At 34.3% G+C, this 27,439-nt stretch overlaps 1 protein-coding gene and 1 pseudogene across 35 annotated transcripts in view; one reads left to right on the top strand and one right to left on the bottom strand.

Annotated features, from left to right (window-relative positions):
* Window positions 1-27,439, bottom strand: part of Ppfia2 (PPFI scaffold protein A2) — a 440,250-nt gene that overhangs the window by 161,462 nt on the left and 251,349 nt on the right. For all 35 annotated transcript variants that reach the window (XM_078053063.1, XM_078053070.1, XM_078053068.1 and 32 more), the window contains 2 exons: window positions 19,026-19,127; window positions 4,777-4,941 (listed from right to left, as the gene is read on the bottom strand). In XM_078053063.1, coding sequence (XP_077909189.1) covers window positions 4,777-4,941; window positions 19,026-19,127 — 267 coding nt within the window. The remainder of the gene's footprint in view (window positions 1-4,776; window positions 4,942-19,025; window positions 19,128-27,439) is intronic.
* On the top strand, window positions 9,033-11,225 carry LOC106145295 (nucleolin pseudogene; annotated as a pseudogene).

The raw sequence follows: 27,439 nt of genomic DNA, 5'->3' as shown, positions 1-27,439 counted from the left end.
TATAGCCAAATATCCAGTTGCTTATGAAAATGCATAGAATTAACACTGATTAATAAGTAAACAATAAATGCTTGGAAATTTTTGATAATTTAATTTGGAGAATTTTTTTTAAATGACAAATTTTGGGAGAGATAAAATAGAAGCAATTATCATAAAGCCATGAAAATGAGAAGGATAACCACTATGTGCAATGCAGATATCATAGAAATATTAATAGACATGCCTGATATTTAATGGAGATGATTATGAAGTTTTATATCTACTTCCTAAAATATCAACTAAATAAGGGTGTTCTAAGATGGTCTAGGAATTCTGGCTGATGAGAACAGCAATGCAAAGTCACTAAATACATGATAATGCTCTCTGTATGCAACACTGATCAGCTCATACATGGAGTGCTGTAAGGGTTAAGGTGCCAACTTTGGAAGACAGAGATGCACTGGAATGTTTCCAACAGAGTCAATCAAGCCACATAAAGAATAACTGAATCCAGGCTGTATTGTAGGTGAAAACAGCTTCCTGACTTTTGCTAAACTGATAATCTTAGAAACTATTCTAATCTGTATTCTATTTACCACAAGTGGAGCATTTTATAGTCTTATTTTATTGAAACTTGAGGGAATAAAAATTATTGAGCTTATCCAACAATATGAAAATGGAATATCATCCCTCAATAAATTTAGAGATGTTTTTATAAACTATATGACCCAGAAAGTAATTAATCTAAACTGTCTTCCTAAGCAAATAAAAAATGATCTATGTATATATATTGAATTAATAATATGAATTTAAAAATTGAAACTGTAAATATCAATAAAGTATGATATAAATACTTTACTCACATTTATATGAGGATGAATTATTCTCTGTACTTTTAATTTCTGGACAAGACTCAGGCAAATGAAACACGTTAGTTTCATCTTGATCTTACCTCTGCTAAACTTGGGAAGGAGAAAGTGGAGGGATCCAAAGAACTAATCTTTCCAGGGCACAAATAATTTTAACATTTTACTTTATCTCCATGGCTTGAACTGAATTGATAGGAAAAAATAGTCTCTCTGACAAGACTTTTAGCTTCTACTCTACTCTGAGCATGGCACTAACAGAACACTGTAGTTTTGTTTGTTTTCAAATAGTTTTTTTTTTCTTGTGAAGCTATCTAGACATGATTGACATAATATAAAATTATAGTTTAAACATTTTTCTAAATGTAAGGACACAGTTGATAAAGCCCTATTTTAACTTTTTCGGACTTTTTAAAATGATTGAACCACTTCAATTAATCTAACGTCTGTATACTCTTTCCCCTAAGATAAAATGATTGGTTATTTGTTGAACTATTGTAGTAGTAACTCTCAACTCCATATTATTTATTTACCTATAGAATTTTTCATTTTTCTTTTCATCTGTTATATTGACTTTCTTCAAAATAGTATGAAAAATACTCAGGAAAGCATTTTTTCCAAAAGCTGTTTCAAGGTCATAGAAATTTTACCCCTGAAGATTAATATAAAACAAGTCCCTGAACATGACAAATGTGTTTCAGGATGAAGAGAGATCTTGATGGAAGAAACACAAATTCCAAATTGAAATTATGGTATGGCATAATGGGTGTCATTTGGGGGATTATCAATCCTATAACACAGCATTTTTGTGAGGAAATCTCCTTATACTACAAGTCAAATTATTTTGACTTGTGATATTAGATCCTGGAAGTATAATAGGAAGGCATGTGTAATTACTATGTTTTGACCATGTATGTCTAATACATCTGGTATTTAATAGTCAATGGTTTCTGAGTAACACAGGGATATTTCTGAAAAACACAGGGATATTTCTCATTTCCTCCAATACTGGTAAACTTAATAGAGGATGATGTCAAGATTACTGCTGATCTCAGTTGATTGTGAAAATTCTACCCTACAACTCAGTGGTTGTATTAATAAGTAAACATCAATAATGAAGACTGCCAATCAGGGTCACTGTCCATAGTTATACTCAATCTTATATAGTTTATTTGGTTATTTGTATTCTAAACTTTCTGTGATAAAGTTGGTAGTTTCTTATCCCCAACACAGGTTAATTATATATTTTATGGCTTTTATCTGTGTTTTAGCATAATAACCACAATGCTTAGATTAGAATATTGAAATTGCTTCTTTATGTCTGTAGCTTTGTCCCTCCCCATCTCCACAAAAATCTGTGAGCTACTCTTAGTTGGGGAAACTGTCTACAAAGGGACTTAAGCACACATTAATTCCTCCATGACTAAATTAAATGCTATTTAAACACAAACATCTGGATCAATAGTGATGGCAATGTCTATTTAGTTTGAAAGTTTTAGCAAACGCTGAAATTTACTCATATTAATACTAATGTTTATTTTTTGAGGACTTTTCATAAGCTATGCACTGGCTAAAAGCTAGATCATATCCAAGCTTTGTGGTAACTCGAAGATAGTTACTGATGTTACTCTCATTCCAAAGAAGAAGAAAAATGATGCTCAAAGAATTGGATCACCTGTCCATGTTAATCCACTCCAGATCTCAGGCTCATAACCTTCTTTTTTTGGGCTATTGAACATTCCATTAATTGATAATCTATTCAGTTGCCCCTAAACTCACCAGTGACCAGTGTGCTTCTGTTTCAGTTTATAATAGTATTATAACTCTTAGAGCCATATTAAAGAATTCTTCATTTAATTATGCTAAACTATTTTCTTCTTTAATGAACTCACATCATCAGGGTATTTGTCTCAAATACTGTTTATTTCTTTCAGTTCTAGCAAATATCTTTCTTTATAAAAGCATCCCTCAAGTGATGTCAGAGTGCTCTTAGGGAACATCCCAAATCACACCTTTTCTAGTACCTTGGTCTGTCCCTTAAAACGTTAAGCCGGGTGTAGTGGTACATGCCTGTAATCCCAGTGGTTTGGGAGGCTAAGGCAGGAAGAACCCAAGTTCAAGATCAGCCTCAGCAACTTAGTGAGGTGTTAAGGACTTAGCAAGACCCTGTCTCAAAATAAACCATAAAAAAGGGCTGAGGATGTAGCTCAGTGGTTAAGCACCCCTGGTTTGAATCCCTGGTACCAGAGAGAGAGAGAAGAATGAAACTGTTAAATTTTCTCAGAATCAATCCATGTTCTTCTTAGAGCTATAAGAAGAGTTATATCGTGTGTTATATATATAATATACATACGATGTGTTATATATATATATATATATATATATATATATATATATAGTGTGTTAATATATAGAGTTATATTGTGTGTTGGCCATGCTGTCTACTGTAACTTTCTCTACTTATAAACAAAGAACAAAACAAAACAATAACAAAAACCTCATTCTTTAGTTCTCAAATAAAAAGTCACTTCCTCTTGAAACATTCTCTACTTTCTTGTCTGTGAAGTACAATTTGTCACTGCCTTTTTGTGATTTTATATTATATTGTGCACATCTATTTTTGGTATTGCTTGTTATTGATATGAATATTGATATGAGTCTCCAGTCCTAGGAACTATTCATTCATGAGAAGAATGCCTTTTTTATCTTTATGTGCCAAATAACTGCTAAGGAGTCTGGCACAAAGTAAATATTAAGTCTTACAAATTTTTAACAATGCCTTTTTGTGATAAAAGAGGGAATATAATAGGAAACTAAACATTAAACATATTAAATGATTATTTGATAGTATGTTTAACATAGATCTTTATATAATATCCATTCATGTTTTATTCAAAGTTATTAAAAAATCAGTTTCTTCTCATGGCTAAAATGAAAGATGAGATACGATTTCTTCTTAATTATCTAGAAGACAGAATTATAGTTATCCTTATGCACATACTCCACATAATTCCCTTCTCCAAGAACATCTGAAAGAGTGATGATAAAAATATATAGGTATATAAATATTAAATAGAACAAAAATGTCTGCATGCTCAAAAATTAGATATAACTGGGCAATAATCCCTAGTTTGAATTTTAATCCTCAGAACTTGTCATATATTTTATAATAAAGTGCCCCAATTCCCACTGTACTAAATCCCAAAGGCTTATTAATTTTTAAAGTTCATTCTTTGAAATTTCACAAAATTGAAATCATAAACCTTACTAATCTCCAAAGGATATTATCATCATATTGGCTTATATATGCCAGTAGAATTTATTTGAGTAACAACTAAGAGAAGCTTAGAGCTACTTTTAAAAAGACCTAAAAGCAAGTTTTTCTTCTAATACCTTATGCTGTTACATGCAGAGACTCTTAAAAATGTATATTTGAAACTAAGATATTAGAGACCTAACAAAATGGAATGCTTCTAATATGAATGTCTAAAAGTTAAAGTATACCCAATTTTCACTACGAAATAGGTGTAATTTTCGGGTAGTGGTCTCTTATTTTGGCATCTATAGACATGCATTTCAGAGAGAGAAAGAGAGTGGGTTTGGAAAAGAGAGAGAAAGAGAGGCTGAATGTCATTACACAGTATTAAATTTCAAATGGCCATCTGGACTAGGGCCATAATGTACCATAATAGAGGTATAATTTGAATAAGCCACAGATTCAGTGGTATAAAGAAAGAACATGGTCATGAATATTACAAAGATATACACAATAACACATTTCCATTTTTAAAAATTTTTTTCCATGTAACTCAGATGAGTTCCTCTGAACTGACTGGCTGGAGGAGTCACATGAGTCATTGGGTAAAGACAAAGACCTTCATGCTAATAACAAAAGCATGGGTCAGCTTGAAATCTTTTGTCCATACTATACCTTTTCATCCAAGGCCTTGTGGTGCTCAAATAAAGATTTCAGTGCCTTGAGAACCTCAACTTCGCTGGACACTCCCGAGGGTGACTGAGCTTGCCGTTTTACCACAGTCATTCTTAATGACCTTTCATGCCGTGACACAAGGCACTCCAAATGCTCCAGTAGCAGCTATGGGATTGAACAGAAAATGAGATCGTCTTTTGGATACAATTAATCTGTACTCATAACTAATTTCTTCTTTCAACTATTACAGGCCTACGTAGTACACAGTGATAACCTCAGATAGTACAAGGGGTAAAAGCCTAGTAACACAATGCTGTCTAAACCAGGGTTTATAAAATATGTGAAAGCCAAGTTACATTTCAATCATTTTACAAGTTGCTGAATCTAAAAATATAATGCAAATGTCTAGCAGATTTAATAATTTCAGTATGGGTTCCATAGAAATAGAACACTTGATAAAATATGCATGAGCTAATGATAATGATTAAAGAACATTTATTCCTTGGATAAATGTAGGATGCATGATAATGTTTTAAAAGAACAGTATCCCAAATCAAAATGTATTTCATTTACATTTGACCATTTAAATTTTTTTGAGTTGAAGAAAATGAGTTCAGTCATTAGGATGATGGTTTAAATTATGGCGATAATTACATAATTTTATTCACAATCAATTTTTATATTACATTATATGAAATATATGCAACCAACTATATTTTAGTAACTGAGGTGCCCAGTAGTCATTTGGTAAAAGGAAGCTATGGACATGACCCTGTCTGTGTTGGAATCCACATCCATAGCAGCCTGCCAGGCCATGACAAATGTGAGGGGAGAATGCGGTAAACCCTTTCCAGATTGTTCCAGGCTCTGTGTTCTGTGTGTGCCAGAAAAGGATTGTTTTTAAATGTGAATGGGTGTTGCACATTTGTTTGCGTTTTAAAAGGGAGTTCTGCTGCTAAAAGCAAAGATGCATGAGGAAAAAAAAAACAGAAGTTATTGGTTCTTATCAGTTATTACAGTTCTATCAGTGAAGAGCCACAAGCACCTGGTAGCATTTGTGGGAGAGATCTCTGAAAGAAGAGTTAAAAGTGTATGCTACAATAGTGTCTCTACAAAATAAGAAAAAAAGTGAAAATTGGACAAACAAAAAGGGAAATGCAGATATAGGATGTAAGGAAGGAAAGAAAGTAATTATCTTTTTCTCAGACATTAACATCAATGAAATATTTTGGTTTTGACAATACCACTTTCTATTCAATGTTACATATTACTAACCCATTTCTTGATGCTTAATAAGTTAAATTATCTGCTTTCATTGTCCCTAATTATGGTTGGAAAGTGTTGGAAATTTTTGCCTGTTACTGACATAAAGAAATACAAATGTCTGAGATCTTAAACATAGATCAGTCATATTTAAGGGTCTAAATAATAGTATAGATTAACCAGCTCTAATTCAAAATTCCTGTAGACTCTCATCTGGTAGTAAATATACATATTCCAAAACTGAAAAACTCTAAAATCTGAAAAACTTCTTGATCTAAGCATAGCAACAAGGGATACTCAACATGTATTAGTTTATCTGTAGGAAGATAGCATAATCTTTAAGATAATACTCTCTAGGAAAATAACCACAAGGAGATATAATAATGAAGCTACACAGAACATCTACTAGTGATCCCAAATCCTTTTGGTAATCCTCTTTACAACATTTGACAAGTTCCTTACATTGCAACATCTACTTTTCCAACAGAGTACCAAAAATTCCCTACAATTTTCAGCCTTTTGTGCCATGCAGTTTTTACTAATAACACATCCTTGCAAAATGTGTCTTATGACGGAATATACTAGGTGAAGACATCTAGTTTGCTCAATGGAAGTGGCAAAGGAATTATGGTTTTTTAACTGAAAAGGAGACCTAAGCCCCTTACCAGTTTGCAGTGAACTTCTGGAATTTGGTACTGAAAGCTCAGACTACAGACTTTTGTTTTATTTGTTTGGTTTGGTTGTGTTTTTGCTAAGTATTCTAACCATCCATTAAATAATAACTGTCTGCTTAGAATAACTAGAGTGAATTCTGTTACCTACAACTAAGAACATGTTGCCTCTCCAGTCATCAGGTTCCACCAGCTGATACTCATTTTTTTTGTAATAATATCTGTCAAGTCCTGAGCCAATTCTCATTATTCCTTAAATGTGTTAGCTCTCTTTACATTGCCGTTGTTCCCAGTGTTATTCTAGGTATAATTCTTGATAATATTTATCATTCATTTAGATGATTCTTCCAACATATTGTCTTCTAAATTTCTAGACTTCATGCACTTTAATGGTCTCAATTTCTACCTTATATCACTCACACCCAGAGTTCCATTATAAATCCTGCTGTTATCAGTAAGTGCAATTCTGTGATTTCTGCTTCCATAATCTAACCCACAGTTCACTACATTTTAGCTCACCCATGTAAGTGCTCAAACTCTAAAAATACTTTCACTCTCAACCCTTTTATCATAGGAATTTGTTATTGCCTCTGACCACACTCACACCCTCACCACCTCTTTACTTAGCCTAAAATGAACAGTTCCATCTTTAATCTAACCACTCACCACTGCCTCCACAGCTCCCATGTTGGCCTAAGACCCATTGTTTTCCAGTGAATTATTGTAATAGTAGCTTCTTAACTGGTTCCCCCGCTTTTATCTAACAGGTTATTCTCAAAACACTGTTTTAAGTTAAAATATAAGTTAGGTCATTTATACCTCTGCTCCAATTCTCAGCATTTTCTCATTAGGCTAAAGTAAAATCCAGAGTCCTCACACATCCCAAGGAATGTAAATTGTCTGCTTTCATCCATTCTTCATGATTCTTCCAGTGTAGTTGCACTGGTTTCCTTGCAGTATTTTCTTTGCTTGTTGAGTTTTGTTTGTGATATCCATGTATCTGCATTAGGCCCCCCTGTATTTGGCTTCTCTTCCTAAAATATTTGCTTTCAGAGACCATTTTACTCCATGATCCCTTCCATATCTTTACTCAAATGTCATTTTGGGGCAAGGCCTTCTCCGATGACTTCTTCTGCAGCTTTCCTTTTCATTTTTGTACCTGTCCCTATGTAATGTACTATTCATCTCATGCTGATCTTGTTTACTGTTTAAATCCCCCAAGTTAATATAAGGCCCCTAATGAAGTTTTTCTGTATTTTGTTCAATTCTCTAAGCACAGTGTATAGAAATGCTTACACGTGCTTACTGAGTAAATCAATATACCCTAGAAAATCAAGTGTTTGCATATTTACAGGACACAAATCTTTAGAGAAATGGGAATCTGGGATATGTGGCTTGGATAGATGCAACAGAATGGTTAGATTAGGTTAATATCAGAAGAAGGAATGATGTTTTCCATAATATATGGAGGAGAAATAGTTAAATGATCACCTGTACCCTCTTGCTGTAGGGTGCTTGTGAAAGTCAGGTTTTTGGTGGACTGAGTCATGGCTGTACTAAACTATCTTAAAGAGCATGGAGAATATGAAGACAATGAGGTAACGAGAATGCTTTGAACTATACTGTAGAATTTGAAGAAAGAAAATGACAAGATAAAGTTTTTAAATTCTAGAGCAAGGCTCAGTCAGAGAATCCAAGAGTTGTTATGCTGCTTGTAGTAGCTTCTTATCGAGGTCCAAGACATAACAGAAAGAAAATACAGAGCTTGATCCAAGAAAGATCACTGAATTACAATATATGATGAATGCATAGATTTATCGGGTGTCTTATTTAAAATCTTATCAGAACTCTAAACCCTCCCATATACACGTATGAAAGGAGAGATATTTGGAAGATTCACATTTGCTTGAGTTACTCATATATTGGATCCCAGTGATTCTCTGCTCTGATGAGGCTGATCCTTTTTGTCTTCTTGACTATACAATGACTTCACTTAAAGCAGGTACCTTACAAAAGAAGTTTTGGGTCCTTCTCTTCCACCTCAAAATCCCTCCTTGCCTGAAAACTTTCAACTAGAATATGTCGGAGTATATAACACAATCTAGCCTAAGAAGAGAAAGCTTTCCAGTCAAAAGAATTGTGTGAATTTGCTAATTTGTATTCTCAGAAGTCTGGCAATGTATGCAGAAATTGATGCTAATAGTGTTGAACAGGAAGAGAAGAGCAGAAATGTATCTGGCTTTTTGCCTCCGTTGCTAGCTCTAGGTGGCAGCCTGGCATATGTACTACTGCATCTTCAGCAGTACCCATGGCTGCCATCCATGCCGCATGGGCTCTTTCTTTGCTCATCTGCACCACTCCCTGGCTACACACACCACTGTCATAGCCACCATCATGGAGAAGCTAGCCAAGGCCAATAAAAATCAAGGTGACCCAAGAAAATGGCTTCTCCTCTGAAGAAGATACAGAAAGAGCAAAGATGAAGAAATGTCAAAAGATGACGACGGCCGTGAAGAGGCTATGAGTCCTCAGAGTAAGGGCAAGGAGGCATAACTCAGACAAAAAGGTGGCAGTTTCTACAACAAAAACTGGTTGCTATTGCCATATTTGCTAAGAAAGCAGTTTTCACCTCAGGAAAAAAAGGCAGCCGCTGCATGAGCCAGAAAGACAGTTATCCCAGCTAAAGCAGTTGGAACACCTGGCAAGAGGCAGCCACATTAGGTCAAGTATTGGCAGCAATTGCTGGAAAGATGGGAGCTGACACCTCAGCCAAGTGGGGAAAGAATGGCAAGAATGTCAAGAAGGAAGACAGTGAGGAGGAGGGTAATGGCAACCGCGAGGAAGAAAATCATCATAGAGCGTGGATGAGGGTAGGTTTGGCCAGCTGTGATGAAAGCAGTAGCTGCTGCCCTTCCTCAGGGGACAAAGGCAATGAGCAGGACATCCAAGAAGATGAAGGAGATGGCCACAATGGGAGGAAGAGGATGCTGAAGAAGGAACTATGGAGACCAGAGCAGCCAAATGAAAGAAGCTCCTACAAAAGCTATTCCTGTGAAAGGTAAAAGCATGGAGGAAGATGAGGAGGGAGAGGAAGGAGAGGAGGAGACGCAAGATGGGTAGGAGGAGGGAAAGAGGAGAAAGAAAAGTATAAAGAGGAGGAAAAAGAACTTGTCAAAGAAGCATCTGTAAAATGAAAAAAGGAAATGATCAAGCAGCAATTGGATCCCAGAGCCAAGAAACAGAATGTAGAAGCCACAGAACCAGCTCCATTTTCCAGTCTCTTTGTGGGAAACTTGAATTCTAACACATCTTCTGAATTGAAAACGTCTATCAGTGATCTTTTGCTAAAATGGCTCTTCCTGTTGTGCGTGTCAGAACTGGTGTGAGTAGGAATGTTGGCTGGGTGAATTTTGAAACTGCTGAAGGTCTGGAAAAAAGCCTTGGAACGCACTGGTTGAAAAAATCTTTGGCAATAAAATTAAACTAAAGAAACAAAAAGGAAAAACAGTAGGAAAGAGATGTGAGAATGCTTTTGACAAAAAATCTCCCTTACAGCCAAGCAGGTTGAATTAAGGGAGGTGTTTGAAGATGCGGTGGAGATCAGATTAGTCAGCAAGAATGGAAAGAGTAAAGGAATTGCTTATGTTGAAGGTTAAGACAGAGGCCGACACAGAGAAAACCTTTGAGGTAAAGCAGGGAGCAGAGATTGACAGTCAATCCATTTCCTTGTACTATACTGGAGAAAAAGTCAAAGTCAAGACTACAGAGGCAGGAAGAATAGCACTTGGAGTGGCAAATCAAAAATGCTGTTTTTAAGCAACCTCTCCAACAGTGGAAGCAGAGGAAACTCTTCAGGAAGTATTTAACATGCCAACTTTTATCAAAATGCCCTAGAACCAAAATGGCAAATCTAAAGGGTATGTATTTACAAAATTTGCTTCATTTGAAGGTACTAAAGAAGATTTAAGTTACTTTCATACAAGATTTAAGTTACTTTCATACAAGGTCACACAACAATCAGGCTGGAGTTGTTGCAAGGATCCTGGGGAACAGCAAATGCGGGAAGCTATCCTCCAAAACTAGTTTGTCAAAGGTCTATCTGAGGATACCACCAAGGAGACATTAAAGGGACCATTTGACAGTTCTGTTCATTCAAGAATAGTCACCAACTAGGAAGTTGGATCCTCTAAAGGATTTTGTTCTGTAGACTTCAATCATGAGAAGATGCCAAAGCTGCTGAGGAGGCCATGGAAGATGGTGAAATTGAGGGAAAGGACGCCATCTTGGACTGGGCCAACCCCAAGAGGGAAGGTGGTTTTCAGGGTTCACATAAGGAGCTCTGGAAGCTGAGCTGGTAGCAGAGGATGATGAGACAGATTTGGTTGCAGAGGCCAGGGAGACTTTGGGGGGCAGGGATACTTCTGAGGAGGCAAGAGAAAGAAGAAGAGGATAAAGAGGAGACCATAAACCACAAGTAAAGAAGAAGCCTCCATAGTTTTCTCCAGTCCCACTTTTTTTCCCTCTTCCATCGGAAGGAAAGGACTCTGGTATTTTCCCTCTGCCTACAGAAGGCAGAACCTTCTGAGGACATTTCAGGACAGTATTCAGATTTAAGGTCTACTTGGAAATCCAAATAAATAGCATTTCTAGGGTGATCTCCCTGTTGGTTTTGACTAGATAGTCATGTGAATTTTTTGAGATGAGTGATAGAGCTATTTCTTATATGTAAATTACGAATTTATGTTGTTTCATTTCACATATAAAACCATGTAGTTTTCCTACAGAAGTTTTTTTTTCCCTTTTTTTTTTTTGCATTGGGTGTTTTAAAGAAAGCAGAATGCTTTGTCATGACTTTTGCTTCAATGATATTAGGACAAATTACAATTTCTAAACTCTGGTATTAGAAAATAAAAGGTTGTTCTGTTAAATAAATCAAATAATCTGGATTTAACCTGAATGGCAGGCATCATGGAGAGGTTGTAACTGTTTGCTCTACTGGTTGTGTAAACTCAGTAATGGCCTAGAATAAGTGAATAAATACTAGAAATTCTTTGGGAATAAGGTAGAGGAAGGAAACTGATGATCTATGGAGCTAATCATTGGTGAGTATAGCTTACCCCCTACGTCGTTCCTTTGAGATGACAAAAGCATCATTTTCTTTTCTCAGCCATTGTGAAATATATTGTAGGAAGAGAATGCAGAACCCATTAAATACCAGTAATACTATTACAGCAGCTACTGAGGTATTAGCACTATCTGTCATGATTTGTAAAAATTATCCTAGAGTTTTTGACTCTTTGCATTAAGAAGTGGGGGCTAGTCCCCCTGATTGAATCTGGGTGGATCTTTGACTGTTTTGACAAATAGTATGGAATGTTACATTTTTGTCATTTTGTGACTTCTGAGCCTAGACCTTAAAAGGCCAGGAAGCTTCCACATGAATTGAAATTCAATGAAAACAGGACTTCACATATCAGTCATGTAGCTGGACACAGTAACTAGGATTATGGATCTTCTTGTTTTTTTCTTAAAGAAAAAGTTGATATCTTATTTTTTTTTTTTTAGTCTAAGAAGATAGTTCTATTATTGGGTAAATAATGACTATTTAAATTTTAAATAAGGAAAAAGGAAATTACAAAAATAGATTATAGTAGATATTTTTCCACTTGTGGCTGATCAAAATGTTTTGAACCTATCCTTTATATTTGATAGTTCCCCATATTCTGATTCCCACCTTCCGCCTCCAGAATCTCAGAAATAATTCTGCCTATGTTTACCACAAGGTGGCAGGCATGAGTCAGTCAACTATGAAACACCTCCATTGGCTAGGTCTGAGATGGGACCAGAGGGGGAAACATGCTGGTCAGTAGGATCCATTTTGCTGATGTGTCTGAAACTAAGGGTATAAGGAAAACTTATAAGGCTAAGAAATATAGAAAATGCTTGGAAGCTTACTTTAGAGATTACTTATATGTCTTAATTAATGTCTTTTTAAAGATTAAAACAGCTGAGCTATATTCTGTTTTGTGCAATTAGGAGCTTTCCACTACAAAACAATGAAAAAAATAAATACATTATTATTAATATAAACATATTTCATAATGGCTGAACAATTTAAATTATTCTGAATAGTCCTCTATACTTAGTAAAATATTCTCCATAAAACATGCCTAATACTTTTGAGTCAAATTAATGGTAAACATAAATTAGCTGGACTGAAAATTGTAGTCTCAAATGGGTATTATCTGTCATACATCTACAGTCTCTAAGGTTACAAATGAAGGTATATATGTTCTTTTGCTTTTTTGAGCAGCACAAGGGTGGTTGGAAAAAATAAGTACTTTATAAAAGGAAGCAAAAAGGGAGATGGGAAGAATGTGGTTGATTCATTTTCTCAGAGAGATTGCTATGTTGTGAAAGCACCTGCTATGTTTAATATAAGAAATTTGGGGAAAACATTAATCTTGACATTAAGAAACCAAAATTTCATCTAATGGCCTCAAAGGTCTGTGTTTGAAGCGAACCTGACTAATGTGTACAATGGTGAAACTGAATTTATAAAATTCAAACTAATTTGCTAAGGATGTTCAGGGCAATGCCTGATTAACTTGTTTGGCATGTATCTTACCCCTGACAAAATATACTCCATGGTTAAAAAAATGGCAGACCACAATTGAAACTCCTGTTGATTTCAGGACTACCAGTGGTTATTTGCTTTATGGGTTCTGCATTTGTCTTATTAAAAAACACAATAATCATAGATAGAGGAATTCAGCACCAACAGGTCCACCCAAATGGGAAGACGATGGTGGAAATCATGACCCAAGAAATGAAGACAAATGACTTGAAAGAAATGGTCAGTAAATTGTTTCTATACAACACTGGCCAAAACATGGAAAAGTCTTGCCAACCCAGTTGTTTTCTTCATAAGGTCCTTTTTAGGGAAGTAAACATGTTTAAGTAGCCCAAGTTTGAACTCATGGAACTTCTGGTATTTCTGGAAAACTACTGGGTATGATCCAAGTGATAAAGTTGAGCAAGTTGATAAAATTTAGATTTTTAATATTGGAAAATAAAAATTAAGTTTTGAAAAATGAAGGTGAATAAACTTAAAACATAAGAGGAGGAACTTGTCTAAGATATCACTAACAATGTAATAAATGTACACCTTCACTGAGAGCTACGGTTTTAGTTTAATTTTTAAAAACTATTGCAGAATGTGCTGATGACACTTTCTTTGGTACTCTGAAGACTGAAAGGACTCTGTAAATGACAATCAATCCTATGTCAGAATTCCTTTTAAACCTGTAGTCTACCTATGTATATACAGCCTCCCCCTATAGAAACACAGCACCATCAGAAATTTTTTGGACTAAGTTCTTCCAGAAAAACAAAATATCCTAGGTAATTTATATCCATTAGTTTAACTATGATCCAACTATGATCCTATAAAAATTTCTAAAACTATAAACTTCATTAGATCTAAATTCAACATAAACTTGTATGTAATTATTTTCAAGTAAAAATAACATTCTAGTAGAAATATACCTGACTAGTTTGGCTACTATGTTATACACAGGTACACTCCTGTAGTAACTATATCCTCTTTCAACTGCTAGGAGCTTTCTTGTTTGATTGGGTTGGAATTTCTTCACTTTAAGGAAATATGTTAGATAACTATTAACTTTTGTAGGCAAAGGTTTGTCAAGAATAGGACACTTTTAGAAAACCTTCCATGATAAACAAAAGTTAAAAGAATTTGCAACTAGAAAGCTTGTACTGCAGAACATTCTCAACAACATATTCCATGAAGATGAAATGAAAAGAAAAGTGAAAACTAGCAAAGGAAGGAACTACACTAAAGGAATAGTCTATCAAAGTCTCCTTTTAATTTAAATTAAAAATTAGAAATAAACCCAAATGACCAGATATACAAATCATATTTCAATAATAACCTTGAATGTTAATGACCTAACCTCATCATTCAAAAGACACAGACTGGCAGATTGGATTAAAAAGCAAGACCCAACAATATGCTTTCTCCAAGAGACTCATCTCATAGGCAAAGACATCCACAGAGTGAAGGTGAGAGGACTGGAAAAAACATATCATCCGCATGCATTGGAAAAACAAGCAGAGGATTCTATCTTCATATCAAATAAAGTGGACTTTAAGCCAAAGTTAATCAGAAGGGGAAAAGAAGGACATTTCATACTGCTTATGGGAATTATTATACATCAAGAAGACATAACAATTGTAAATCTTTATGCCCCCAAAGAATGGAGCATCTACGTACATCAAACAAACCCTTTTCAATTTCAAGGATCAAATATGCCACAGCACAACAATACTGGGTAACTTTAAGATGGCTCTGTAGCTACTGGATAGATCCTTCAAACGAAAACTAAATGAAGAAGCTCTAGAAGTAAAAAGTACAATTGATAATCTAAACTTAACAGGCATATATAGAATATTTCATCCATCAATGACTGAATACACTTTCTTCTCAGCAGCACAGATCCTTCTCTGATACAGACCATGTTATATAAGCTATCACACAGGTTGGCATACAATTATGATATTACTTTAATATATTTTTAGCATCTGTAGGATTATTTTGATAGCTCCCTTTCCAATGATATTAATTTTTGTATTCTTGATTTTCTCTTGATTAGATTTGTTTATTTTTAATCAATTTTTAGCTGTATTATTTCTTCTGTATTTCATATACTTTTGTTCCTACTCTTTTTTTCTTCCAATAAATAATTTGAGAATAATTTGGTTGCTATTCTAGCTTCTTTCTGATACATGTACTTTAAGTTATAAAAGTTCATCTGAGTACTGTTTCATCCCATAGATTCTGATATTTTAAGATTTTATTATGACTTAGTTCAAAGCGCTTTTTATTTACTCTTCTTGTGCTTTCTTTCTTGATCTCTGAGATATTTATAAGTGTGCCATTTAATTTTGAAATAGTTGACATGTGGGGATGGGGTTTTATATATCTTTAGGTAATTGATTTGTAATGTAATAAAACATGCAGGAAACACAGTCTGCATGGATTCAAGTTTTTTAAAAAATTAATGGAAATGCTTTTTATATTGATTGTATTGGTTACATACATGTCAGAACTGATCAAATTGCATATTTTACATATGTGCATTTTATTTTACTGCAATTTTACCTCAATAAAGCTATGGATAAAAGAAGAACAGGACATTTTTCTTTAATAATAGCAAGCGACGGAATCTATCTGAACATTAAGATAAATCCTTCTACTCAAAGCAAAAGTAAGGGCATGATAAGGAACATTTCCAATGCAATTAAGTCTTTCTCTTTTAGTTTATGACCCATGAGATTAAATTACCATCTGTTATTTTTAAATGACATTAAGATTGGCTCTCAAAATCATAGCTTATTTTATTTCCAAAGTCATATAATGGTTACATTCTAAAATGTTATCAATAATAGAAACTTTATTATGAATTCTTGGGAGTGTCTCCTGTAAGCCATGTGGTCCTTGGCATATAAGGACCACTTTAGTTTAGTACTTTAGTTTCCCCATGAGTTAGGTGGGGATAATGAGATTGCTGGAAGGATAGAGTTAGTTAAATGTATAGAGCATTTAGAAAAAAGAATGAGCACTTAATAATACTAGTGACTATATTTCCATTATGGTTACTTTATATATTAAATACATGTCATTCATTCTCCACTGGAATTTCTATTTTGAAAGAAGATACACTTCATTCAACTGTCCTTAAAAGGGAGGGCACTTTCTGATCTATTGATTTGGATGACACTCAAAATCAATACAATTGTCCCTATTTACTCAGGAATCCCCTCTGTGGAATTTCTGTGTTATTCATCTCAATTCATGAGCATACGCTAACTCCTCTATCTGAAGTGAGCCATAAGTTTGTCAGAACTCAGGAAACTAGAACACTGAATCTACTTTTAAACTGCTTATTTACAGTAAGGAAAACACAGCACATAGAGGGAGAAACAACTATATGAATATATTTAAAAAGAAGAAATAAAACTTAGTAATACATGATAGGGATTTTGAGAAAAGGGGAAAGATACACCTGATGTTTTGTCCTGTGTGTTCTTCCTTTTTGTGGAGGTGGAGGAGGGTCAGAGGTGGTTATGCAACCTAAGGAGTTGTTATATAATCAGTGCTTTGCACAGGCAAGGTTTCATAAATCTCTTTCCTTCACATAATTAAAATCAAGAATCCTTCACATCATTGCTATAAGGAAGGTAGAAAACATTTTTTAGACTTATTCATATTTTCAATGTAACTATTATTCATGCCTAAAATCAATTACTTTAATTTCTGTTGTCCTAAAAGAACTATATTTTTCTTCCTCTGACTCCTGACTGGACATTTTAAGGCTAGCTCAGCTTGCTGCATTTGTCACCCAGGGCTCCTTCCATGGGCTACCAACAAAGACACAGGCTTCAGAGGATTTAACATGATGAAAATGGTGTATGCAAAAACCAAAACTCTAAATTCTCTGAAATTAGTCACAATTAAGAAGAAATGTCACCCTTCACACTATAGCAGTGTCTTGGGCAATTTTTCCTGTAAGCTGTAGTAAATCTTTGAGTTCCTCCATGAATTTAGCTTGAGTGATCATGGCTAGAGGTGCAGGTTCTGGATGGAGATTGCCTTACCTTTCAAATCCTTTCTCTGCTCTTTACTAACTATGTGACTCCTGGGAACTTATCTGACCTTTTCTGAGTTCACTTGCTTTATCTGTAAAAGGGAGAAATTATAACATCTCCTTAGGGGTATAGAAAGGAGTAAAGGAAGGGAGAAAGAAAGGATATATCAAGGAGAAATGCAAAGAAAGTTAATAAAATTATCTGTTGCATTTTATATGTGTGGATTTCTTGGAAATTTATCTGAAGGTATACATTTCCATCCATTCTCAATTTCCTGCTCCTACTCTTTAGATTCAGTTGTACTGTATTACATCCAAATAAAAACATAAAATAATGAAATGGAGCAAAATAAACATCATGGCTAAAACAAACTAAATTTGTATGGAAATACAGTGCTAAGATAAAAGTCAAAGGTGGGAAAATATAGAGAGGGAAATAGAAACAAGAAAAAAATCATCTGATACCTGAGAATATCATCTAAACTTCCCTTGTAATGCCCTATTTCAGACAATCCATGTTACTGGCTCATCAAAGTCTCAGTGAAAACTAATTCATATGTACATTGTACATGTGTGAATTCTCTTTACCATATAATAAAGCCCTGGTAAATAAAGACATAAATTGAGTTTGACCATATAACCATTAATCATGCAATTCTATCTCTCATTAGAGGCACAGGCTCACAGTTTGTAGATCTCTATTTTTATATTAGTCTCTCTAAGATCAAGCATAAAATGAATAGGCCATTAACTGTGCTTTATTTTTCTCAGAATTAATCTATTAAAGATATGAAACTTAAAATATTTTCACCTGCTTAAGATTTTAAATTGAAAAATTTATATTCACACAAAAAGTGGTTTCTCCTCTCTTTTAGTAGAGAAACCGCGTACATGTATGAGTAATGCAGCAATTTGTGTATTTCATGAAATTTAGTGACTCTTATGAACTAGAAAATATAGCATCTTTGATCAAATTCTGAACTTTAATGTTATACAACATGTCATAACATTGATGACACATGGGTTTCAAAAGTAGAATGTAGCCACTTCTATGAAATCAGATTTCATGAAATCAAAATGCATATCAGAACTAGAACCCTCCTTCGAGATCTCAGATACAGAGGGTAGACCTCTTTTAATTGCCAGAGGTCTATTCTAATGGCTTTCATTTTTAACACGTTTTCTTTTTAAATAAATAATTTGCTGGAATGAAGTGAGGATCAAATCCAGGCCACTCTGTCATATCAACCCATCATTTAAACTTTGATTCCTCTCCCAAACCTCTCTTCCTTTGCCCATTTCCAGCCTCTGGGCTATTACTCTGCTCTCAATCTTTTGAAAGTTTGAAACCCAGTATTGAAATGCATCCCTTCTTTTAAAAGTTCAATAAAGTAAAGACCAGAAGGAATAAGAATATTTTCTAAGGCAACATAGTGATTTAGTAGCCAAGACTATAATTTAGATTTCCTGTCTTTTTATTTTGAGTTTTGTAGGACAACCTCTTCCTTTTATAAAGTAACTGACTGTAAGTAGGTATCTGCTAAAGTATTCCTGAAGTTTTTAAATGATTTTTATATAAATCCTGCATATATGACATTGAACTATATATGGAATTAATTCCAAGAAGAAGCTGTTTTATTCTTACTCTTGTGTTATTTCTTTCAGCTTTAAGTTCAGAGATCTCTTCCTCTTTTTCTAGAAGTTGCTCTCGACAGGCATTCAATTCTTTTGTCAGTGCAGCAAATTCCTGGAAGGGAAATAAAAAAAAAATATTTGAAAGGGTATTCAAGTTATCAAAAGATAAAGAGAAAAACTTAAGCAGAAAGAGAAAAATGTAAAATAAAAGCTTTGAGTGAAAAGTATGCAGAAAATTGATTCGGTTGATATAGATTGCTATTATGAAAGTATATTGATTTTTTTGTTCAACTGGTACTAATCCATGATACTTATTATGTGCATTTTATTATAATATACTGCTTATATGGATGTATAAAGTGTATTTCAAAAGTATCACATACATCATATTAATATAACTTAGCATTAATATAATATTTATTGCTAGAATGACTTAAGCTTGGCTAATTTTTTGAGTAGCCATCCAAACCTTGCACTTTGGTTCCCAGATAGCAATATTCAGGGTATAGTAGATCATCAAACTAACAACACAGACCCCTGATGAATGTGCTAAAAATTAAGAATTTTGTTTGGTAACAGGGTGAGGAAAGAGGAAATCTACCTGTCTTACAAAATAATAAATGTATCAAAGATTTGATAAGATTGTCTTGTGAATCTTTGTATTACTGTCTTTCTAAATGGCAATCTCTGCATGTTTAGTAAGCTTGACTAGTTCATGTTATACCACCAGCATCTAGGACACAGTGGAAACTCAATTAAGGTCATTTTTCAATAAGTGAAAATGGTTTATATTGTAATAAAAGATTGAAGAAGTCTGGAGTAATCCTATCTTCATGGGCTTACTAAAGAAATCTCTTGTCTTCTTTCCCAAAATGCAAGAACAAAACATATGATTAGGAATTCACTATTTGCTGGTGAATTTAAACATTGAAAAGACTGCTTAGAAATACCAGAAAACCTAATTCAACCATTCTGCCACTCTAAATTATAAAAATATTACATAATTTTTTTAAAAAATGGCAAACACATCCTTATTATGATTAAGCCCTTTAGAGTGATTCTCAGTAGTAAAACTGATGCTTGGCAAATATTTAAATATTTGGGGAAACTTAGGTCCAAGCTGAAATGGCATTTTCAGAAGATAAAAAAGAAAAAAAAATATGGGGGAGACAGTCTTGGTTAACCTCCATAATTTGCCTCCATAAAGGCAATTTTAGTAAAAAGTAAATGAATATGATGATTATGCTAAGCTGGGAAAGGTTTGGGGTTTACATTCTTGTTTTCTTCAAACCACTTATTTTCCTCTGTTTCTTTGAATGGCATCAACCCAGTGGGTACTTCAAAGAACTAAGGGTAGACTCCAGGGCTTAGAATTCAGATGAAAGAGTTTGTTGTTACATTCTGACCAGCCTTACAGATGAATGTTTTCTCCTGTGATTGCTCCCTGCATAAATGTTGTTGATAACCCTGAGCATATTATTTAAGTGGAGAAAGGAAATGAGCAACAAGTAGAAAACAGGAAATCCTTCTCTAAAAAATGAAACTTTCTTTATACATTACATAATCGGGTTGGAGAAAAGAAGTGACATATAAAGTTTCTCTACTGTATGTTGTTAACATATAGGCATTTAAGCATAATCCTATAGTCAAACAACATAATATTCACTAAGGTACAATGTAAATCGAATCTGTATATTTAAGACCATACCAGTAAATAAATAAACAAACATATACCAATATATTTTTCTAGGGGTTAGCTTATTGTCTACAGAACAACAATAACAACAAAGAACAAATAAATATTTCAGAATTTTCTTATGAGATCTCCAGTGAAATTATGAATGATTTCTGTTTTTCACCTTTCCCTTATATGTTCCCATTATCAAAACTTTGAAAAAAGAAGAAATAGGCTTTTTTTTTGCTTACAGAATAAGAGAAAAATAAATTCATAAGTGCATGGAAATGATCATGCAGCTGAAAAAGAGGACAGAAATTAATCAAAAGCAAGTGTTATGATAGTAGAGAATTTGACATTTTTTTCTCATCATGTCAGATTCTAAGAAGGTCTTTTAATGCCTAGATAGATAGGTAGATAGATAGAGCTTTCATTTCTTAATTTCCTAGCAGATTTCAGGGACTACTTTTACATTCATTACCTTATCTTGCTCTACAGATTCCTAGTAAGGGAGTCTCTTTCCCATGAGACTAATGGTGGAGAAAGATGAATTACTAAAATGTGCATCCAAGTTCACAATGATATAAAGCCATACAGAGTGAGTTATCTCTGAGCATAATTTTCCATATTGCAAGTTCACTGTTTCTCTACTGTATCACTTTGAACCTAGTTGTTCATTGGGTTTACATGACTCATATTTGGAGTGCATTTAGCAGTCTCCATTTTATAGTCTGAAGTATTAAATAATCATTACCACAATTATATTTCATGATCTCCCTTGATTACTCCACTGAGAGTGTGGGGAGCTAGGAGACCCAACGCAGGGCAACCAGTGTTAGAAAAGCATGTATTACACATCTGGAGCTATTATAGATGCAGATATCAGATATGCAGACATAGTGGAATTAACCATTGAATATTTTTATAGATTTCTTTTGAAATTTTTCTTTTCCATGCCTGCTTCTCCATTTTTACTATCAGCATGAAGTAGTATCATCTTGTTAAAAAAAATACTAACACCAATATATATATATATATATATATATATATATATATATATAATTAACATTGAGTCATTACAATATACCAGGAATTCTACTAAGAATTTGTATCTTGTTAATTTATTATATTATTAATCCTAATAACATTTTCTTACAAACTCTAAAATCTCACTGCGGTGTAGATAAGGCATTTGCCCAGTAACGTAGTCAATGCTGGAGCTGAGCTTTGAACTCAATTTTTCCTTTATTGGATAATTAAAATCAGGTATGGTCTCCCTCATGATCTCAGGGTTTTCCCTTCTAAATTGTTCTTCCTTCATTCTTTGTAAAAGTTATCTTGCTCAAGTTCACAAAACATTCAGAGTTTCCTACTATTAAACACATCAAGTTAAACAGACTTTAATTTTTAAAATTCAAACTATCCAAAACAAGTTCTTTAAAAATTAACTATTACAGAATAATAACAACCACCTTAATTTTAAACAGGTGGCATTTTGTTGTATTATCCTCTGTGCTAAATATTTAACATGTATTACTTCAGTTTTTATTTTTATTTTTTCAGATGAAGATATCAAAGATTAGTAGGGATGAATAACTTGTTTAAGATCCAAAGCTAAAAATGACCCACCCTGATCCTAAACTTCTTTTACTTCTGCAACACTGCCTCCAACTGGCTGGAAATGGAAAATCTCTTAGAAAATGTATCCTTGCCCTAACCTTCCATTCATACAACAGGTATTGGGATTTGTCACACATCATACCCTAAGCTAGGTGCTGAAGGTATAAAGATAAATTAGAGATAGTTGCTTCACTTGACTTCAATGGGCTTTCAGAACTCAATTTAATACCCTTCATGGGTTACCTTTCTAAACAAGAACTCCACACCCACCACCAAAATGCCACACAAAGGTTAATACTGTTCAACTATTAATACTATTACCAATGCCTCTTTAAAGCCCTTTATTAGAAAGTCCATTTTTTTGCAATGGATTTCACTTCCCTGTGTTCTCTCTTTCTATTTTATCATATATTTTTTTTCTGTTCCTCTCACATACTAGCCTAATTCATTTTTTTAAAGCAAGAACCCGTATTTGTTAATGCTTTATCATATCTCACTGCATTGGGTTTACAATAATGGAGTTACATGTTTATTTAATCTAAGTAAACAATATGACCCTTTAAGGCAAAGTGATTTTATTTATAACTCTTAGCAAATTTCCTAGAACATTGAATACAAATTCAGTAAATTCTTATTGTGACAACAGATGTATGGCTTGCTTTCCCTAAACTCTTCAAATTTAGTGTCAAATAATCTAGAAGGTGATATTAATTAGTCTTCTTACTCTTATGAAGTGAGAAGACTATAATTTGCTTAATATAGAACAGTTATGATGGCTTTTTTACTCTGTAGCTATTGCTATGTCCTCATCTGAAATACATTCTACTATATTCTACACAGCAATGGTATTATTCTTTCCCATGTTTTATTACATTTTTGTAAAGTGATACAATGTCTACCTGAAAAGTGCCAAATTCAACAAGTATTCAGAAAATCCTTTTTGATCCTGATAATTTCTACAAATAGGAATGCAATATGTCACCAATCTAGGAATAGTCCAGCTTTAGTACTGATACTCATTATCATAAAACCATAATGTTTAGATATAAATATTAGTGCTGATTGTAAACATAATAGAATGAATTAGAATATGCATATTTGAAAGATAAATGAGTAGAAAGCAACAATGAAAAAATTCTATTCATAGTGCTTTGGGTCTATTCCTCCCTATAGTTTGTGCATTCAGATTTACCATTTGTTCATTGGATATATAACATTGATCTTCTTGATTTGGAAAGTGAAAATACATCTTTAACCAATATGTTATTTTCTTAGCGTAGTGTTTCTCAAACTATGTTCTTAGAACAGTATTTTAACAAGACTCGCAGCAAGCAGCATTCATAACCAAATAACTTTGAGAAATGATATATGTTTTACATTTGTTCTTACAAATTTACAGACAGGCATGAGAGAACAGAAAAAATAGGCTACATATTTTATACATATTTTGTATAAAAATGGAAATATTTCAACAATACAATTTGAGCAAAAAAAATGCATAAAATAACCCCCATAAAACACAGACTATTATCAATGAGGAATGGATGTTATAAGAAATGTCATTCATATTTCACCATGGCTAAATTTAAAGAAACTCATAGGAAAAGCTGAGTTTGCTTTGAATAACAGAATCAGGAGGAGTCAAATCAAACACCAGCCAAAAACCTTTCCAACAACTTTTCAGACCAGTCATTTTGTTCCCCAACCATAGTTTGCCAAATTCTTACTTGTCCCAAGGAACAAAATTACTTTCTCTACTCTGTACTTTTTTTCCTTGGAATTTTAAAGAGTAGTTAGGATCTAGAACACACAGTGCCATAAAATACCCTCAGACCCAAGGGAGTGGTACTCTGTTTTTTCTTAGCATGCACTTGTGCAGCACACACACATGCCTGGGGGCACTCCCTGTGTTCTAAGTGTTGGGACACTGAAAATAAAAAGTTAAGGTCACTGCTCTCAAAATGCCCATACACATCTGGTATTTGTTACTTGAATTTCTTTTTTCTTGGAATAGATCTTTTTTCAACAGATGAAATTTTTCTCAATACCAATTCAACTCATGATAAAAGAGTATAAAAAGAGGAAAAGAAAATAACCATTTTTCCAGTTAGTATTTTAAAAAAGCTGAAAGTGTCATTTCTTAAACATCAACTCAGTTGTTTAATTTCTGTACACTCTTACTTTTTTTTTTTTTTTTTTTGGTGGCAGGGTTGGAGCAGGTACCAGGGATTGAATTCAGGGGCACTCAACCACTGAGCCATATCCCCAGTCCCACTGAGCCATATCCCCAGTCCTATTTTGTGTTTTATTTAGAGACAAGGTCTCACTGAGTTGCTTAGTGTCTCTTACTGCTGAGGCTGGCTTTGAACTCATGATCCTTCTGTTTATGCCTTCCAAGAGGCTGAGATTACAGGCGTGTGCCTGCACCCAGCTTCCTACTTTTAATTTACAAGTCTCTTACATTGTATAAAATCTAAAGTTCTTCCTGTTCAGCAAGTTCAGTAAATTATCAGTGTTACTTTCTTCAGTAAGTTATCAGCCTTACCTTCTTTTCTCTGTGTTCTCCAGTCTTGCTTTTAGACTACTGTTTTTTGAGCACTTTTTTGAAGTTGGGATCATTGTTTTGAACTTTACATGTCATACCATTTATTCTTCATTTCAGCTTTATTATTCCAAGAATGGAGGTGAGAGAACATGGGTAAAAGAGATCGGATTAAGTAACTCCAGCAAGGCCCTTTCTGCGACATTGGCAGTATCTGTTTTGGCACCAGCATCCCCCAAGGCTTTCAGATCTCAGAGCAAGGAAACCTGTCTTTGTATCTTAACAGTGGCCTCACTGGTGTTGGCTTCTGAGCTAAGGATGACTTTGTGTAATCCATAGTCTGAGTGTCTGAACTGCTAATATCTCAAAGGATAGCCTGTAGGTCAACAGGTTGTCTCAAAGACAAAGAAACTTCTTTTGCTTCGATCCCTGCATATGTTTTTATCCACAAGGAAAATACATTGGCAAAGAAGAGATTCACTCAGTATCTGCCCTTACTTACATTCTATAAGAGTAGGCTGGAGCCAGGCTCCGTGGTGCACACCTGTAATTCTGCAGCTTAGGAGACTGAGGGAGGAGGATCACCAGTTCAAAGCCAGCCTCAGCAAAAGCGAGACACTAAGCAACTCAGTGAGATCCTGTCTCTAAATAAAATACGAATAGGGCTGGGGATGTGGTTCAGTGGTTGAGTGCCCCTGAAGTCAATCACCCATGCCAAAAAGAAAAGAAAAAAAAAAGTAGCCTTGACAGGACAAGAAAGAGTGTTCACAATCAGAGCTTCCCGTGGCCAGCCTTCCTCTGCTTTTGGACTCTTGCCTCTTCGCACCTGGCTAGTCATCATGGCCCGTCAGCTTTGCCAACAGGTGCAGAGCATTCTATTTTCATCCATGCTCATCTTTCAATGCTCATCATTTTCTAATATTTAATATTGAACCTACAAAGACTAAAAGAGAATGCTAACTTCCCTGACTCACTTCATATGGTGTATTTTCTTAAGTCTGATTTGGGAAAAAAAAGGCTATATTTTCTCATTTGTTTCATGTTCGAAAGGCCTTGACTTACTAGATGAGTCCTCACCTCAGGAAAGCAGATCAGCAGAAGCTGCGCAAGAAGGAAACTTAACCTTTCAATGGCAAGTCAGTGACACCAGCAGTCCCCAGAGAAATCTCTGGCAATACAGTCACCGCGATGACAATTTTAACCCTCTTTACCTTTCCATTAAACGTACATTTTCTAATTTTGTGGGTCACTTAATTAATGAACCCAGAGTGGCCTTATTTCTGCAGCCATATATCTGAATAAGTACTGGCTAAAGAATCCTGAGTACAAACTAGTCTGAAAAAAAAAAAAAATAGTGAGTTGGAATTCAGCTTCACGAAACACTGCCAACACCCTCACCAGCCACAAAGCAGTATCTTTTAGGTTTATTCTCCAACCATTTGTGCAAATCAAAAATAGCTCTCAGGAGAGCATATGGCATGGAAGCAGGCTGAGTTGACATCTAGCATTTAAATTAGACAAATTAACTACTTCAAAATGCTTTTTATAATGACTTCCTTGGGCTATGCCCCTCATGTACTATATTTTGGTGTTTCCTCTTTTGAAAATTGAAAGTTTTTCCAGCAATTCTATTTGTAAGAATCAATGAAAAGAATTGGCTTTTAAATCTATATTTCTTTGAATATAGCTGCACATAAATTTACATGTATAAAGGTAGACATTTCACCAGCAGTTTGGGAGGCTGAGATGAGGCAGGAGGATTGTGAGTTCAAAGCCAGCCTCAGCAATGTCAAGGTGCTAATAAACTCAGTGAGACCCTGTCTCTAAATAAAATACAAGGGCTGGGGATGTGGCTCAAGCGGTAGCGCGCTCGCCTGGTATGCGTGCGACCCGGGTTCGATCCTCAGCACCACATACCAACAAAGATGTTGTGTCCGCCGAGAACTGAAAAATAAATATTAAAAAAAATCTCTCTCTCTCTCTCTCTCTCTCTCTCTCTCTCTCTCTCTCTCTCTCTCTCCTCTCTCACTCTCTCTTTAAAAAAAAATAAAATAAATAAATAAAATACAAAATAGGGCTGGGTATGTGGCTCAGTGGTTGAATGCCTCTAAATTCAATCCTCAGTACCAAAAAAAAAAAAAAAAAAAAAGAAAGAAAAAGAAAAAAAAAGTAGGTAGACATTTATTTTTTCAAATCACAGAATATATATTCTGGAACAGATTAATTATATAAGCATTATATTAATGGAATGAAAACAAAGCAATAAAAAAGATTTAATATTCTATTTTCCTTAAATTTTAGACCTATACATATCCATGAATTACCCATTATAAATTCACAAGTCTTTAGAAATTTAGTTCAGAAATTGTTCAGTATGAAAACAAAATTGGTTTTATTTCATAGAAATGAATACTCCATTATTATACTATTTCTTACATATAAAAACGTTTTTTTCATTGTTATGCAACCGAGTATGGTGTTAATGACCTCTGTTTTTATAATTGCCTTCTAGACTCACATAAGCCCAGGGAAAACTGTCATCCAAAATTACTATGTGAAGCAGCCATGTCTCATGGTCAGCCCTGGG

The sequence above is a fragment of the Ictidomys tridecemlineatus genome, chromosome 6, assembly GCF_052094955.1.
Source record: "Ictidomys tridecemlineatus isolate mIctTri1 chromosome 6, mIctTri1.hap1, whole genome shotgun sequence".
Lineage (NCBI taxonomy): Eukaryota > Metazoa > Chordata > Mammalia > Rodentia > Sciuridae > Ictidomys > Ictidomys tridecemlineatus.
This window is presented reverse-complemented; position numbering and strand designations above follow the sequence as displayed.